Here is a 17,518-nt window from a genome sequence, read left to right as displayed (position 1 = left end):
CTTTTTTCAAAATTGAGAAACTGTGTCGTATGATGCTTTTAACGTTTAGTTTTGCGTGGAGATATGAGATCGGATTGAGCCATCTGTTTAAAATTAGGTCAAAAGTGATTTTACTTGTTCATCATGCGAATTCTTTCTGAGAAGTTAAAATCCCCTTCAAATTGAAAAGATACAATTTCATCGACTGCGGAGTTGAATTAATTAGTTATCTCTGCAGGAACTTCCTACGAGTACGACTGATTTTCGGCACCGGTTTGAACTTGACTTCAAAATCAGGAAAATGATATGTTGGATAAATGACGTTTTTTATGTTTTCTTTTTTGTTTTCAATTGAAAAACTACGATACGCAACGGCAGTCACGTTGGGAGTTGTGAAGTGTTCTAAAACTGGGGTAAATTATCTGTATCAAATTCAATCTTTCCTGTGGTATAAATTGTAAATCAGACAGCTTACATCGATTGTGCATTCAGAAGTGATTTTTAGACTGTCCCGTTGCGCTCATCGTTATTTTAAAGCCAATTTCCGGACCTCCCAACTTCCCTATTCGCTCTGACAAAAGTTTGCAGTAATCGCATCTAGAAAAAAAGTCTTATTTTTATTTAAGGAAGTGGTCACTAAAGTCGCTGGATTTTGATTTCAGAACACCTATCCTATACTTTTTCAATCAAATAGACTAGACGTATTCGTGCTTAAAAGAACCATGTAAAAATTAATTTTTCAAACAAAAATTAATTCAATCGAAAGGAGCTATGTTTTACGCAAAACCTATACACATAGATCCTTTTCAATCATTTTCTAATAATTTAAGTACGTCCAAATGATACTCCTTTTTAGCTCGACTCGCGGAGGTCGAAGCATTCCAGCGCGTGATTTGTCGTCCGATGTGGAAACGTGTAGAATTATCGAGGGCCTAGACTTGTTGATGAAATAATTAGGTGAGCAGTGCCCATAGTACGAGGTCTAGGCCACAAAGCCAAGATGAAACCAAACAGGAGAGAGCACCATTAAATGTGGTTTCTCGGAGAACACTGTTTACCGAGCCCATTCATCGTCACACGCCATCGCGCTCAGCCAGGAGCGAACGCCAACTACGCAAACAAACATGCATAGGAACCGGGTCTCGCTGACTCGCAATAACGCAAAAGGAGTCTTTCCGGCCCCAATCGAGCTTCATGATGTTTCCGTGTTCGGCCAGTTAGATTCCACAGGCGGAACTAGGAACTTTTTACAGAAGAGGGGGAAGGGTAAGGGCAGAGACAAGAGACCCTCCACTAGTATCTTGGCCATTGTGGAAGCTTTTACTTTTGGAACTTCAGCATTCTACTGTTGACTTACCTACATGGTTGATGTTCAACAACGTGTTGGCAGTTTCGTTTTGCAAACAAGCCGAGAATGGCCGACGTTTGGGAAACTTGTTCGGCTCATGACGTCATTCGAAGCTCATCATCGACCATGTAGGTACCTAAGTCAACTGCCGAAACTAGGGTGATGACTGTTGCTCCCTAATAATTGTCCATAAGGAATTGTTGAAACCCCGAAAGTAAAAGCTTCCACCTGTCGCTATAGGAGGCCGCAGTGGAGGGTCTCATGTCTCGGGGGGCACCTCACGAAAAGTGTGTTGCACAAAGAAGCACGGAAAGGCTCACTATCGAGTAGTTTAAGGGACATACTTGGCTCTAAAAGAGGTCTGAGGGGAAATTTTGAAAAAATGAGTCTCCTCGAGACCGATTTTGAACTGTTCTTACTGGAGTGTTGACGGAAACACAATATCAAAGATGGAAGATATTATGTCACGTAGAATTGAAAAAATCCTTCTCGCTTTCTCGAGGTGGAAAAGTTGATTCCGGGGTGATGAAAAGGCCCTTTTTGGCTCCCTTTCAGCCTGGTTCCGCTTATTTAAGATTTCCTTCAGGAAATATTCAGTATACTTGATTTTGCCCTGTCCATTATTGAGCAGGTTTGGCGAATCTACATTTTAAAACTCACACAACCGATTCTATCAGATTCTTATCGGGGATTTCGACCGGCGTTTTGGTAGTTTTAAAGGAATTTACAATTTTCTTCCACTGGTTGCATTATCATTATCGAACAGTTTCCATCCAGTATATCCATTTTACAACCACATGATCGTTGAAATATAATAATCAAATTATGCCGGCAATATTCTTCTCTCAATTTTACCTATCCTTTCTTTCAGTGCTGAAATTTTCACGCGGCACATCACATTGCGTCACAGTGGGAGAATGATAAGTATTCTTGAGTTGTGATTGAGGTGGATTTTCAACTTTTAGTTTCGCGTGTAGCCACTTCAAAATATTGTAAATGAATGTATTGTTACATAGTCCTCGTAGACGGTTAAATTAAGGTCACATCAAGAAACATAGACCTCGTTTTGCAATGAAGAACTACTCTCTTTGGCTCATCCATGGAATCACCTGTCTGCATTGGGAAACTTCAGGAACATAGATTGCTCCCTAAGTGAGCCAAAAAGTAGCAGTTTCTACGTGCAAAATTAAGTCCAAATAATCAATCACGGGGAAAAAATAATGATTGCTCCAACAATTTCTATAATAGATTTTGGGGTCCTATCACTTTTCAAATCATAGCTACCTAGTTACAATGTCACATTTTTGTGGTAAAAATTATTTCGGTCCCATTGATAATGTAGCATTGACACAACAAAGGTAATAATGTAACTACTACTAGAATAGTCAGAGGGACCTGGAATCTACAACGAGCATTGTAACAATTCAATTTTCTCCGTGCGTTTTCACTGCCGCCAAGAAATTTATATAATTAAAATTTTTCTATGCGTTTTAACGGCTTTCTTCATTGAGAATCATGTTATTTAGCTTGTAATCCCTCTTTTTTCCAATGAGCGGATGTCAGACGAACTTAAATCACTTTTGGCTATAGTTAATAATTAGCTTTTATCAGGTAAAAAACGAATACTGAAGCTAAAAATATTTGAGTAGATAGATCCATATCGCCTCAAGCTTGTTTCGCATCGGGCTTAGTCTGGCGTCGCGCCGGTGATAAGGGCTCCACAAATATTTTTAGCTTTAGTTCGTTTCAATTTTCGGCATCCGTATTGCACCTGATGAAAGCTAATTAAGTGACCGAGATGGGTATAGCAATTTAAGTTTGACAACCGTTTATAAATTCATCGAGGGAAGAGGATGTTTCCGTCAATAAACCTGTTCTCCTCCTGCAAAATGTCACAGGACTGCTTGTTTGGTCGAACCTGCTCTCAGAATTCCAGAATTCTCAATCCATGAAACCGGTCTCCAATGCTACGACGTCTCGTCACTCATCGGAAGTTAAGTAGAAGAAATAGAAGCTATGATACGATTCAGAAAGCTGACCGTAAGTTTCTTTTTCTTTGTGTTTTTCTTTTTCCTTTTTTCCTCCTTTTCTTATTCTCACAAATGAGGGGCTCGGAGGACAAAGCGCATATTTTTTAAGGTTTTCACTGATTCCCCCACCCCTAGCCACCCCGATGTGAGGCCCGGGTTCCTTAAAAGTACACGCTACTCTGGCCTATTTCCACCAGGTTATTATTACCCTGGTTGAGCCCATGTTCATGCAGCGAGATTAGTGTGAGATTTTCAAATCGTCAGATTCATAAATTGAAAGAGAGGATCTACCAGGATCTACCCATAAAGGGATTTACCAAAAAAAAAAAATAAATAAAAAAATAAATAAATAAAAAAGATAAATAAATAAAAGAAAATAAATAAATAAAAAAAAAAAATAAAAAAAACGTAAAGTCTCTTACGTTGCTTTCATAATTGCGTTTTTTCCTGCTTTTCAAAACGCGCCCTTTATAGATAAATACCTTCTCCTCAGTAACGTTAAAGTTATTTTTGCAAATATCCTTGCTAATGCAATTCCAAGTGATATGCAACTGTTTATCATATGAATCGATGTATATAAGTTCTCTCGAAAGTCCCTCAAACCATTAAACTGTCAAAAAATAACTTTACTCTTTGACTTTATTTGCATAAGGCAATGTAAAATGACAAATCTTTTATTTTTCCTCGGAAATTGCCTGCTTTCGTTTTTGAAAATACCTTCTGTGATCATATTACTTTACGTACTTGGTGTATTTTCTAAAACTTTAAAGCGGTAATGTTTGGTGGTTCTGAGAAAAAATTTAATGTGAACGGCTCTTTTGTAAAATGCTGCAATGCGGGTGCATACATTTCAAATTGAGCCTTAAATATACTATAAGAAAAAATATATATACTGGAATACGACGGAAATTCTCGTATTAAGTTACTTTAATCATTTATTTAAGAGAGAGACATTGAATGCCAACAAGAATATGACTTTGTTTTGTGTGTATAATGCAAAAAAATTGAAACAAGCCGCCTGTATAACTTAACCGGAAAGTTATCCTCTTCGTCGTTGAAAAAAAAAGGACTATTCAATTATAAAATCCCAACTATGAAACGCAATTTTTACAGCTTAAGTGGATATAAAATCTTTTCATTGCAGGAATGGAGGCCAATTTTGCTGGTTAGCTTTATCTTCTTCCAATACTCAAAGCATGCACTCTCTCAGTCTTATGACTGTTCAATGTATAATGTTGTACAACAACCGGAAAATCAGGTAAATTGACGATCTCTTTTGGTCTAGACATATTCTGACGACAATCTAGGAACTATATTCTAAGATGTCTTATTAGGGCACTGGAGGAAGGAGGCAATTTATTTTCCTGGATTTTTTTATTTTTGCCCCAAAAAACCATGCAAAATACATCGATGACAAAACTAAGGAGAACCCAAGTGTCTTGTTTGCGGTGTTCCAAAATTTCCGATCGTATTTTATTTTTTCAAGAGAACATCACCCGATATTTTTGCAAGAAATTTTCAGAGAATACTCTTAGGAGGATTTTGTCAAATTACAAAAAAATTCTTGCAATATTCATTGGTTGTCGTCTTTCCAAAACTTGATGTATAGCTGAAAATCAGCAGTCACTCAAAGGTCCAGAAATGCGGCTTCCTTTGTTTTACCATCCGTTTACCCTCATAATTCTTTTTTATGTTTAATAATCCGCAATTTTTAACTCAAGAAGGGCCATCACACCCTCCTCTGAGGAACCTTTAAGAGAGCGTTCAAATGTCACTTGCACATGTACATGTGTTACGTGTACCTATACTTGCACTTGTTATCTGCCAGATGTTAGAGAGCATAGCATATCGACAGTATAAGTCCCCAACCACGTATCTCGTTTGCGATGTCTGGAAATCTCCGCTCTTATTTTATGTTTTTAAAGGAGAACAAAGCAACATCATTCCTTAAAGTTTTCGCAGAATTTCCTTTGTTCCGGGAAGAAGAACCACGGCGGTTTTTAGGTATTGCCATTGAATAGTTTTCCATTAAAAAGATGAAGTATGACAGGAAGTCTGCCGCGTAGCAAATCGAGATACGTGGTTTCGGACTTCCACCTTCGCGTCGATACGGCAATTATTAAGGGGCCGAGAGCCAGTACCCTTTATAGCAGATTCTAATAAAAATCTGAAGTTTAGAAAACGGAGACATAAAAATAGCTGAACAGTGTCGAGGGTTCGTTGCTTTAAATTTTGTCTGACATGAGGTTAAATTAAAATAAGCGAATATTCTTTGGCATCGAGTTTGTTTGTTTTTTGTAAGCACCAGTCCCTCTTTTTCACAAAAAAATATTTGAAAATGCGCCTACCGTAATTTCTTTTAAGCTGCTCACGTTCGGGGTAGAGGGCTAATTGTAGCCCCAGTTTGACATGGGAATTGTGTTTACAATTGAATGTGCTACAAAGATAGTAACTAATACTAAAGTGAAGACTATCCTTTTTTCATTCCAGACCAGTGGAAGATGGTACTTAACAGCTGCTACCCCCATCCCTGCTGCGGGGCCGCCTGGTGTCAACACTTGTGGCTTGTTCGGTGAGTGTCTACAACAACTGTCTTTTTTCACGTACCTAAGCTTTTCCACATATAAAACTTATTCTAGAGGGAGCTTAAATTGATCATTCTCTATTTTAAACATCTACACATGAGAGAGCTTTAAAACGTAAAAAATAAGTGTGTCTGAAAGCGGATATTAGACAAACGTAAAAGTACCTCTTCCTCAACTCTTCCGAATATTGGACATGAAATCGACAAGAGATTTTATGATCAATTTCCACGACCCTCTCAGAAATCCCCTCATTTAAGTTGAAGGAGGGGAGGGGGAGGAAGGGACCGGCATTTTCAAGAATTGTCACTCATGTCTCAAATGGGGAGATGGGGGTGGTACTTTTTCCTAAACAGGTAAGCAGCGGTGAGCAATACATCAAATATTGATTTTTTTTAAAAAAAATTTCCTGAGCAAGGGAGGGACGAAAACTTGACTTTACAAGGTTTTTGCTTGGATCAGATTGCAGGATGTGCCCCCTTAGTTTTGTGCCGGTCTGAGTACGCACGGGAGATCGGTTTCTGGAGCGGTTCTCCTGAGATTTTCTGCCAATGTTTAAAAATTCAAACGTTAGCGATAGTTTGGAGCATTTTCAAAAAAATATTAGAGAAGCAAGATTTTCAAACTTAATCTTGTGGAATTTCAGGCACACCAACAACTTTACATATTTTGTAGCTTTCATCGGCAGATTCGTAATTCCAGTGCACGCGTCGTGGAGCATACTGACATCAATTTAAAAGGGCCAATTGAAAATAATAACAATATCGTCATTATGAATTTTGGGAGGTTTAAAGTCCTAAGAGTTCAAACCTCCTCGAAAGCCTAATTTAAGTTAACTGCAGCATCGTCTATACCTCCACAAGCTCCGTGAGGAACGTTGGTGACGATCTTGATACGACGACACAACGCCATTCAAAGTAGATCATTTTTATGAGGTTTTATTTATTTCAAGTCAATGGATTAAATTAATAAAATATATATATTTTTTAGAGAAGGCTTAATTTTGATAAAAACGTGAAAATCTAAGAATTTTGAGAAACTTGTATTTTAGTTTGAAAGTTAGGATTTAATTTCAATGTTTGAAATAACAATTTTAAGTATTTAAAAGATCTATAAATAGTTAGTAATTTAGTTGTTTTATTTATAGAAATTCAGCATCCCAGGCTATTAACGTCTTTACAAAGAATTTGGTGTGTGAAACAAGGTGTAATATTAACTATATGTATTTCTTAATAAATGTCAGAAAACCCACGATTTTTGTGCGGATTTCCAATCGTCGTGGCACGTTGCTGCTGACGTGTGATCAATCAAATGATCAAGGTCAATAAAAGTAACACTCATGGCCTCTTGACCGGGTTGCTCACGTCTCACAGTGGATCGAGTCAATAGGAGAGGTCGGACAAAATTCGGAAACTTTAAACGATTATAACTCCGCTTATACAAAACTTTGAGGTTCTAAAAGTGGTTCCATTAGTTTTCTGTCAAATTTTCTTCGAAAAGCACCCTTCAAAGTTCAAAATCTGACGAAATAAACATCAAAATTTGCAGTTTTAGTCAAAAATTTCATGTCCGACCTCCGCAATCGACTCGATCCACTGTGCGTCTGTTGAACGAAAATACGCGAGTATCACTAATAATTGTAAGAGAACGTAAGTAGGTGACGAGTGATGGTTAAATATTGAGCTTTGAACAAACTGTTTGTATAGCAAACAGAATAATGAGGCTCTAATTGCTTGCGACTTCGACAGTAGTGGCATGATCTCATGGGTTCCATTATGCCCACCTGTATGAGTTTTATACACGGGAAAATTCATGGAGAGAGACCTAGGTTTGCTTGGGTTCTAAAAATGATCTATGAAAGGAGCAGAAGCAAAGATATAGGGAAAAAACCCATGCCTGCTTATCAAGGAGAAACAAGCTGACATCTCCGACCCTCGGGTGCCGGATAAGGAAGCGATTCAATGTTCCCTCAAATAGTTTATCTATTAAATCGACCGGAGGCGAGTTGAAATATTGCAAAGTCGTGAGAGCAAAAATCCATACGTCTTAAACCAGCTAAGTTCTTTTTCGATATTTCATAACCTCACAATCGAGTAATCGATTAATCGACGTATAAAACTTTGAACGCGTATAAAAACTGTTTCTTCATTGATAATCACCCAAAAGTTAAATGAGGTGCGCTTGAAATGAGCCCGGATTTTGGAAAATTGCTCATTTGAACTGGGGAAAACAAGAGTAGTATTTTCCCTGTTAAATCCTGACACGTTTTGAGGGGATACACCCAAAGAATTTTTGGTTAGGTACTTACCGCAAGGCAGGATGAAGCAAAGACATAAAGACGGAGGGCTAAAAGCAAAAAATGAAGCTTCTTTTCAACCACCTCTACTATTGGCTAGAGGATTGGCGGCGAAATCGGGACAAGTTTGAATTCAAATATAGGGCGGGAACTGAATAAAATAATTGCGGAAACAAAGTATTTTAGGTTGATTTTTGCCCAAATTCAGGTACAAACTCATATTTTTTTAACTCTAGGTTAGTTTCCGTCCGTCGTCGACCGATTAATTTCATTTGGGAGTAACGTTGATCTAGAACTGTAACGGCCTGTTTGAACCTACAGAACCACCATGAGCAGAAGAAAAACTAACTTTATCTGAGATTACTGCCTGTTACCGAGCAAAAGTAGGTGTATTATGTTAGGACGCAGACCGAACTTTCTTAGTATATTCGTTTTAGGAATTTAAAATACGTTTCGAAGAAGAAATATGCAAAAATCAAGAGGACAAGTTCAAATCAAATTTCCGTTTGCCGCCATGGATTCCCGCGCTCATTTACACACTCACACAAGCGCGCAGCGCCGAACCTAGCTTCACTTTTTCCCCGTGCTTTTAGATACGAGCGCTCCGTCTTTATGTCTTTGGGATGAAGCAAGGATGACCCGTTCATATCCATAAATTCGAAACGTGTATCTCCCCGAGCACCTAAATATAGAGATGCGATATTTTTCAAACTCTTCAATGATAACAAATCAATCAATGGCTTTGTTCTCTCTTTGGTTGTGAAATGTTCATGGCTGAGACACGCACATTATTCTGCCGACGATTTGAATACCTGCCTAGACTGCAAAGCGAGACATTATCTCATTTTAAGTTTAACTCAGATACTTGAATTTTGATATAATCTATATAATATCGATGGCCAAATACGGACAGTGCGCATCTCCACTATATTATTTAAAATCTTCAGATCATGATTTATTCTCCTCAAGGAAAACAAATTAACATTCCCTGCATTTTTTCATTCTTTTATTCTATTTTTAATGAGTAAAGCAAACTCAGTAAGACTTTCAACGTTTGTTTTTGGTTGGCTTGAGAAAATTACAACGTCGTAAACTGAGATACCTATTGTTTTACATCAGCCATCGAATATTAATTCTGAGTACCCGTGTGTGTAGCAGAAAATACTAATGAGTGTGCGATAGGCTCTCAATGTCCGATTTCCACATTCCAGGAAACTGCGGTGGATGCGGTGGTATCGGAATGGACATGTTACCCAGCGGAGTATCATACTCGTACGGATACAATCCACAGTAAGTTATCAAGTTATTGAAATCAAATTTATTAAAGAAATCTTTATTGCGCCGGAATATATGTAATTAATCAGATAATTTAATGTATGATATTAGCACAAAAACAACTAAGTAAAGTTCCGCGTAAAGCCATCATAGCATTCGACTGAAGTTGATGTGCGGCAATACTATTTAGTATAGAGAATTACTGAAAAAATGATAAAGTCAAAGTCCAAAACGTCTTTCATAGTTGAGTTTATCAGAATTAAAATTATACAGCTAAAACTCGAAAAAAAAATATTTTCACCGATGATTTCAATCAAAACCTGAGAAGCAAAAAAAAATACTTCCTCTACCCTAGGGTAGCAAGAAAGTAAAAAGGATGGTCAATGAACTCTGGGCTGCATCACCAGAAAGTCTAGAGACTATTACCGTGTTCCTATTTTTGTAAAACATGTGCATAGTTGATGGGTAAGAATTTATAAGGTTAATACCGCCAGAAATCCTGTGCTGGCTATTGGATTTCCTGTTGATCACGTATTGCTAAAAATTTGGTAACTAACACCATTCTTTTGAAAGACGTCACTTACGGTCATATTTCAATACTGATGAGCAGAGGTAGAAATTAAGAGGGTCCGAAGAAAGAGAGGGTTGTAAATGGACTACATTTTGCAATATGGAATTGTTTTTCCTGGCTCATTTGAGGAACATCATATATGCCATTATTCTTCATGTGAAGGTAGGGGCTTTTATCAGTGAGCCACAGATAGTAGCTTCGTATTGTAAAATGTATAGTCCAAATGTGGCTCTCTGGCTGAAAGATAAATTTGGGAGCTCTTCAGTCCCTGTCTGACTAAAATTACCTTCAATGTCTGTACTATTTTCCTTCAGTGCATCCTTATCCAATGTAAAGTATTATTGAGAATATGAAACAGGATTTTTAAGTATTACTCATTTTAAAGAGGAGTGGTTAGAAACTTTAATGTTACAGTGCTTTGATTTTAATTTTGTCCCGATGACCTGTAGTCAAAACTACTTTTGATTTCTTACTTTGAAAAACGGGAATGGAAAAGATTGTCCAGCATAGGTATTCCTAGTATCGTCCGTAGGAATCTGTCTTGACGATTCGTCGGTCAAAATGACTTTTGAAATTTTAAAGTTTTTCATTCTTAACATCACTTTTGCTGACATTGATGATCTAACGCTGTGGATGAAAGTTAGGAAGAACTGAAATCAGTTTATCAGAAAATCATACTTTTCATAATTAGATCTCCAAAAAGATAAATGTCTGAAGAGTGAAAACAGAAAATAACAGATTTGTGAAATTTTGCCTTTATGTTCAAATGAGATTAAGAGGTAAGAAAATACTCAATGACTCTATCAACACCATTCAACTAGATGTACCTTTGTTTTACTCTCAGGGGCTGTCCTTATATTACGTAGCGCTCTAGAGGAAGGGTAGGTGGCAGGTCTTCGTAATTTTGTGACCCAGCGTCATAATGCGTGGGAAGGTGTCAAGCTCAGCGTTACAGAACAGCAGTGAGAAATGAGATACAGGATTCATGTTATTACTTGTATCTTTCATATAATTTATTTTTAACTATTTTTGCATCAAAGATACACAATTATTACACAGCAGCCCGTGACAATGGTAACTTGAAAAAATGGGGGGGGGGGAGGAGGAGGCGAGGCTAAAAATATGTGATAAAAACCGAGACGTTTTGACAAAACTAAAAAATATAAAAAAATTTCCGAAAAAACTAAGATCTACATGATGGTGGTCGAGCATAACAGACGAAAAACCGGTTATAATTTTTTTTTTGGGAAAAATGATCCTATTTTCTAGTGTTTTTTTATGTATTTTTAGCCTTATTTTGAGGGCCAGTTTTGAGGGTGTCTGCGCCAGCGTCACGATCGCGTTGCATGGGGTGGGTGGGTGTCAAAAAATCTGAAAAATCCGTTCGCGTGATGTACGGACACTGGACAGCCCCTCAGGGGTCACTATCTAATGACATTGTGATCTATCATGTATTTTGTGAGTTTCATTTTTCATCTTTTGATCAGATCATACACCTCATCAGTCCGACAAATGACAAATCAGTGGGTGTCACCAGCCCTTGGCATTATGCAAGTTAACTTTTACAGTGGTAAGTTCCTAAATCATCCCTTGAGGCCATTACAAAAAACTCGAGGCTATAGAAATTTAACTGGCCCAGTTGTCAAAAGCTATCACTAAAAGCTCAAGAAACAAGTAGAAAGAAAAAAATGAGTAAGTGCATTTCATGGAAACACATGCATACACTGAAATTTATGTATAAGATATTGCGAGAAAAAAGTTCGATTATATGAACCAAAGTACTATGCTACGTTCTGTATTAGCCGCTATATTCGGTTTATGTAACTGTACTTTTAGTTCTGATACTTAACCTCAGTTCATGGAGCCGGGCTCTTTTTCACAGTTCAGGTCATGCTACCGAACTATATATTTTTACAGTTCAGTTGAATGAACCGATCAAGCACAGTTATATGTACATCAACCAAAAAGTACCGTTTATAATATGAGCCAAATATAGGACAACGAACTGTGGTTCGTATGACCTAGTCTTTTCTCTCAATGTTATTGAAACACCCCTGGTATGAGTAGAAACGATACATGACAGAGATGACAGACGTACTTACAATCCATTTTAGAGTATTGGAGTTTTATTACCTGCGTCGCGTTTTAGCATTGAATTATAAGGGGAAATATCATACTTTGTTTTTTTCCGCGAAAGAACACCGACTGTACCTCTTCATTCATATTTCATAGAATTCTTCTTTACCCCGCAAAAAATATTTTTTGAAAGCTTCGAGCAAACAAATAATTGTTGTACAGTTAAAAATTTCCATGTTCATGGTTACTTTGGGTTGCTTTGAGCTACTTTGTTTCGGTCCGATTAACCGAAAGTACTTGGTTGATCGACCCAATTTTTGATTGAATCTATACCAAAACCGGCATAGGTTACTCTGAGACATCTGAGAATAAAAAAACCTGCAGAAATATATGCTCTTGTTTCTCTTGGTATCACTCAGAGACTGCGACTTGCGAGTGGCTGGCAAATTGGAATTACATGCAAGCGAACACTACGTTCGATCACGGCAGCTCGCATCTGATTTTTAACGAGGTCGCAAATTTTCAACCCAATGAATTGGTCAATGTAATCCGAAGATTTTATTTAAGATAACTCAAAGAAACACTTGCCAAAAAGTATAAACCACACATTTCGATTAATTGTTTTGCTACTTCCCATATCATATGTATCACAAAATGTCAGCTACTTTTTCTGTAAAAAATGAGGTGAGAGTGAAATTTTGAAATTTCACATTCGAGGTGCATGATTTTAAAGGTTTACCTTCCATGCATCGGACATGTGATTCAAATTAATTGTCATTTTTCTATCGTCATTTCTATTTCATTTCTTCGTCTAAGAATCTAAGCATTTAAAATTTCTGCATGAATAAATCCGAGTGGGGCAGTTACTAAAGAATGACATTCAAAAACTGTTATCATACCGTGTGGTCGTGTATTAATAGATTTTTAACTTTTTTTTTTTCAGTTTCGGACGTCAAAGTAGGTCCTTTATCATGGAATAATGTATACCCATCGCAACCAGGTAAATTATAATCTGAACCATTCGACATTTACGATTTAGAGATTTTACTTTTCCATTTCAAAGAAGTTTCCCAGAAAAACTTTCTGGGAGGGTTGCCAGAGTATTACTATATTATAATAACTGCTTCAGCTCGCTACGCTCGCTTGCGCCGCTAGCCGAGGGCTTCGCCCCCTGGACCCCCGCGCAGCGAGTGACTGTTGGCTACTACAGGTGATTGAAGGGCTTCATCGAATACGATGTTTTTTGTACGCCTATCTTTAGGGACAATTTCAACTTTTACTTTTTCATGAGACGTAGCCCTCGAGAGTGCAACGTAAAGTTGTCCATGGGTGAATGCAGGCTGTGGCAGGTAAATGCCAACACGATCTGATGTTCGACCCTCGGCTATACTGATGGTATAAGGCTTTACTGTTGGAATAAGTTAAATTGAGTTGAGAGAGATTTTGAAACGTCGCTCACGTAAATCGAAAAACCAAGGGGTGCTGACACATCTAAACCCTAAGAGCTTTCATTTAAAACAAATCCGAGGAAAATCGGTCCAGTAGTTTTCGAGATCGAATTAGCACAAACTGTCCAAACTGAAGGAGGACAAAAAAAGCCTTAGGATATTAAATATATAGATAGATTTTGCGACGAGGAACTTATATTTCTGGAAAATCAATGAAAGCGCGTATCTGCGTAGGGAAACTAATGACACTTATACCTTCTCTAAAATGAGCCAGAAATCTCAATCCCTTAATGCAAAATTTAATCCATCTGACAATGGAATTTTGAGTGAACTCAGGGATATAAAAACTTATCTTAGTTTAGGCGATATTGAATAGGTAAACTTACTTTCTGGATGACTCTTGCAAAATCAAACTAGCTAGGAACCGCTCCGGGAAACAAATCACTTTAATTCCTGACATGAGTGGTTTTCACTTAGTCTGACGTTACTCTGATATTAGAATTATGTCAATTAGTGTCAAGTCAGAGCGTTTAGACCAGTGTAAACTGCTTTATGGCGAAAAAAGAGTGTCTGATCAGTCGAATAATTTTAGATGGACTCTTTTTTTCTACATAGTACACTTTGCTTAATTTTTTTTTTGAATGACTGGAATCAAAGTGCATGCAGCAAATGAGAAAGGCCCAATGCTTCAATTTTACTACGAGTAAGGAAAAATTGAATAACTGATGATTCACTATACTTTGATGAAAGAATCAGCCCATTATGATTAAAATAAGATAATGCATTTTACGAACTTTTAGCTAAGTGTTTAAGAGATTATTTGTTCTTAACTTCCCATATTTTATGTTTCACAGATTTTAACACTTTGTACTTTGCGCTGCTCGGATATGATGCTCAAAATTGGATGATCTGGGGCTTATGTAGAGGCGGCAACTACAATGATTTATTCAGTCCAGGCGGGCAAGCTAGCGGCCAATGCATGTGTGCGGCTCCTTCAGGAGGTGGTGGTGGAGGCGGAGGTGGTGGTGGACCTTCAGGTGGGTGGTGGACCTTCAGGTGGTGGTGGAGGCGGAGGTGGCGGTGGACCTTCAGGCGGAGGTGGAGGCGGAGGTGGTGGTGGACCTTCAGGTGGAGGAGGAGGAGGAGGGGGTGGTGCTGGTCCATTTGGGGGCGGTGGAGGAGGGGGTGGTGGTGGGCCATTGGGAGGAGGCGGCGGAGGTGGTGGTGGTGGTGGCATGGGACCTCAAACGCCAGGAGGAATAATTATCATAACACAAAATGGAGGTGGGGCACAACAGTCTCCTGGTGGTGGTCCCGTAGGAGGTGGTGGACAAGGACCTGCTAGAGGAGGTGGACAAGGACCTGCTGGAGGAGGGAACGGCAATGGACCGGTTGGAGGTAGCGGAAAAGGTCCCGCGGCAGGAAGTGGGCCGGCAAATGGCGGCGGCGGCCCAGGGTCAAAACAACCATCGATAATTATTATTCCAGTTCCAAATGGCGGCGGAGGTGGTGGAGGTGGAGGAGGCTTCAATGGTGGAGGAGGAGGAGGAGGAGGAGGAGGAGGCGGGGGAGGACTATCTGGAGGCGGAGGAGGGGGTGGTGGAGGTGGAGCCGCTCCAAAAGGGCCTTCGGGAGGTATGCAACCTTCAAGCAATGGTGGTGGCGCTCTTCCAAATCCGTTTGGTCCCGGAGGACCTCCAAGTGGAGGTGGTGGCGGAGTGGGGCCAGGAAAAATGCCACCAGGAGGTGGGGGTGGATTCGGCCCCGGTCCCGGTCCTGGTCCTGGTCCGGGTCCGGTCCCGGTCCTGGTCCTGGTCCAGGTCCTGGTCCCGCTACCGGTCCTGGGTCTCGTCCCGGTATTGGACCAAGTCCACCTGTAAATGGTGGTGGCAAGGGCCCGAACGCACAGCCACCTGCTAACGGAGGAGGGGTACTTCCAAATCCATATGGTCCTTCTGGAGGTGGTGGAGGAGGTGGTGGTGGTGGTGGATTTGGTCCTGGTCCTGGTCCTGGACCTACACCAGTTCCACCCAGTGGAGGTCCTCCAGGAGGCGGTCCCCCAGGAAGCGGTCCACCGAGTAGCAATCCACCAGGTAGCGCTCCACCAGGCAGCGCTCCACCAGGAAGCGGTCCTCCCACTGCAGGTTCTCCAGGAGGGGGAGGTGGTGGTGGAGGTGGCGGAGGGGCAAGTCCCGGTCCCACTCCATCAGGAAATGGTGGTGGTAAGGGCCCTAACGCACAACCATCTGGCAACGGAGGAGGGGTACTTCCAAATCCATATGGTCCTAATGGAGGTGGTGGTGGAGGAGGTGGGGGTGGATTTGGTCCTGGTCCTGGTCCTAGTCCTGGTCCTGGTCCTGGTCCTGGTCCTGGTCCAGGTCCTGGTCCTGGTCCTGCACCAGTTCCACCAGGGGGCGGTCCCCCAGGAAGCGGTCCACCAGGAAGTAGTCCTTCTGGAGGCGGAAAAGGACCTGGTCAACAGCCTTCAGGGAATGGAGGTGGAGTACTTCCAAATCCCAATGGTCCACTGTACCCTCCAAGTGGTGGTGGTGGTGGTGGTGGCGGTGGGGCAGGGTGGCGGAGGCGGTGGTGGACCCGGACCTGGACCCGGAACCGGACCCGGACCTGGACCCACCCCTGGTCCTGGGTCTGGACCTGGATCTAGTCAGCCAGGTACCGCCGGTGGGAACGGTCCAAACGGACAACCGCCTGGCAACGGTGGAGGAGTTCTTCCTAATCCGAATGGTCCACCGTACCCTCCTGGAGGAGGTGGTGGTGGGGGTGGATCGGCACCTGGATCTGGTCCAGGTTCAGGTCCAGGTCCGGGTCCTGGAACCTTGACTGGACAATCGTTACCCCCTGCAGGAGGAAGTGGTGGAGGAGCCTCACCCTCCCCACAAGGGGGCGGAGGGGGAGGTGCGTCACCGACTCCAAGTAACATACCTTGCGGTCCTGGGAGCAACGGAAACCCAACATCTGGAAATGGAGCCATGCCGAACGCTCCTACTCCAACAATGCAGCCTCCGCCCACACCAAGCCCTCAACCAGCAGGAGGCGGAGGTGGAGGAGGTGGGGGAGGGGGCGGAGGTGGGGGAGGAGGAGGAGGAGGAGGAGGTGGTTTTGGTTTTGGAGGGGGTGTAGGAGGTGGTGGTGGAGGAGGCGGGGGCGGTGGAGGAGGAGGAGGAGGTGGTGGCGCCACCGGAAGCAATAGTCAAAGCAAAGTCCAGAACAGCAATGCTGCAAACCCAGCAGGTGCGAATGGTAGCCCCAGCGGAAATCTCAATCCAGGAGGTAATCAAGGTAGTAACAATGCTAATCAACCACCGAGCCCGCAATCAATTGGAGGAGGATTTGGTGGTGGATTCGGAGGAGGTGGAGGTGGTGGAGGAGGGTGGAGGAGGTGGTGGGGGTGGCGGAGGTGGTGGTGGAGGAGGAGGAGGTCGAAGACGTAGAAGTGTCGTTATCGGAAGAAGAGGTAGTAAGAGTGGAGGTTCCACAAAAAAGAAACCAGCTAAACCTAAAAAACCCTCATCAAATTCCGGCCCCTCTCAACAGGGGAAGAAGAAACCGAAACGTTCACGTCGATCTCCTTATATAGCAAGGCGGGTTCCTGCCGGTGGAGGTGGCGGCGGCGGCGGCGTGGTGGTGCTGGTGGTGGCGGCGGGGGTGGTGGAGGAGGTTTTGGCTTCGGTGGCTCCAAAATGATGAAAAAGGCAGGGGCTGGTGGTGGAGGTGGAGGCGGAGGCGGAGGCGGAGGCGGAGGCGGAGGCGAAGCAGGAGGTGCAAATAATAAGGCCAAGACGCCCTCAAATTCTGGGCAAGCTGGAGGTACTCCTGTAAAGCCACAGCCACCTGCACTGTCACCGCAAAGCCCTAGTCCCGGAGGTGGAGGTGGTGGCGGTGGTGGTGGTGG

At 41.6% G+C, this 17,518-nt stretch overlaps 2 protein-coding genes across 3 annotated transcripts in view; both read left to right on the top strand.

Moving 5' to 3' along the window:
- Positions 1-15,485, top strand: part of LOC109039498 (uncharacterized) — a 19,010-nt gene extending 3,525 nt beyond the window's left edge. Inside the window, exons 2-8 of one of the 2 annotated variants that reach the window (XM_019054989.2) lie at positions 3,226-3,367; positions 4,502-4,615; positions 5,848-5,929; positions 9,447-9,525; positions 11,569-11,651; positions 13,101-13,157; positions 14,460-15,085. In XM_019054989.2, the coding sequence (XP_018910534.2) occupies positions 3,344-3,367; positions 4,502-4,615; positions 5,848-5,929; positions 9,447-9,525; positions 11,569-11,651; positions 13,101-13,157; positions 14,460-14,950 (930 nt within the window). In that variant the 5' untranslated portion in view covers positions 3,226-3,343 and the 3' untranslated portion in view covers positions 14,951-15,085. Of the gene's footprint in view, positions 1-3,225; positions 3,368-4,501; positions 4,616-5,847; positions 5,930-9,446; positions 9,526-11,568; positions 11,652-13,100; positions 13,158-14,459 lie in introns of those variants that run through there. The other variant, XM_072302400.1, reaches the window with a different exon arrangement.
- Positions 15,486-17,057, top strand: LOC140224778 (uncharacterized). Its single transcript, XM_072301571.1, has 2 exons — positions 15,486-15,929; positions 15,984-17,057. The coding sequence occupies exons 1-2, from the start codon at positions 15,486-15,488 to the stop codon at positions 17,055-17,057; spliced, it is 1,518 nt and encodes a 505-aa protein (XP_072157672.1).
- The last annotated feature ends 461 nt before the right edge of the window (positions 17,058-17,518 follow it).

The sequence above is a fragment of the Bemisia tabaci genome, chromosome 1, assembly GCF_918797505.1.
Source record: "Bemisia tabaci chromosome 1, PGI_BMITA_v3".
NCBI classification, from domain to species: domain Eukaryota; kingdom Metazoa; phylum Arthropoda; class Insecta; order Hemiptera; family Aleyrodidae; genus Bemisia; species Bemisia tabaci.
This window is presented reverse-complemented; position numbering and strand designations above follow the sequence as displayed.

What these genes read in the sequence shown, in the direction of transcription:
- LOC140224778 (XM_072301571.1), top strand. Translation starts at nt 15,486, where the DNA reads ATGGTGGTGGCAAGGGCCCGAACGCACAGCCACCTGCTAACGGAGGAG. An exon ending in AGGAGGTGGGGGTGGATTTG is followed by an intron (nt 15,930 to 15,983) that starts GTCCTGGTCCTG and finishes GTCCTGGTCCAG; the next exon opens with GTCCTGGTCCTGGTCCTGCA.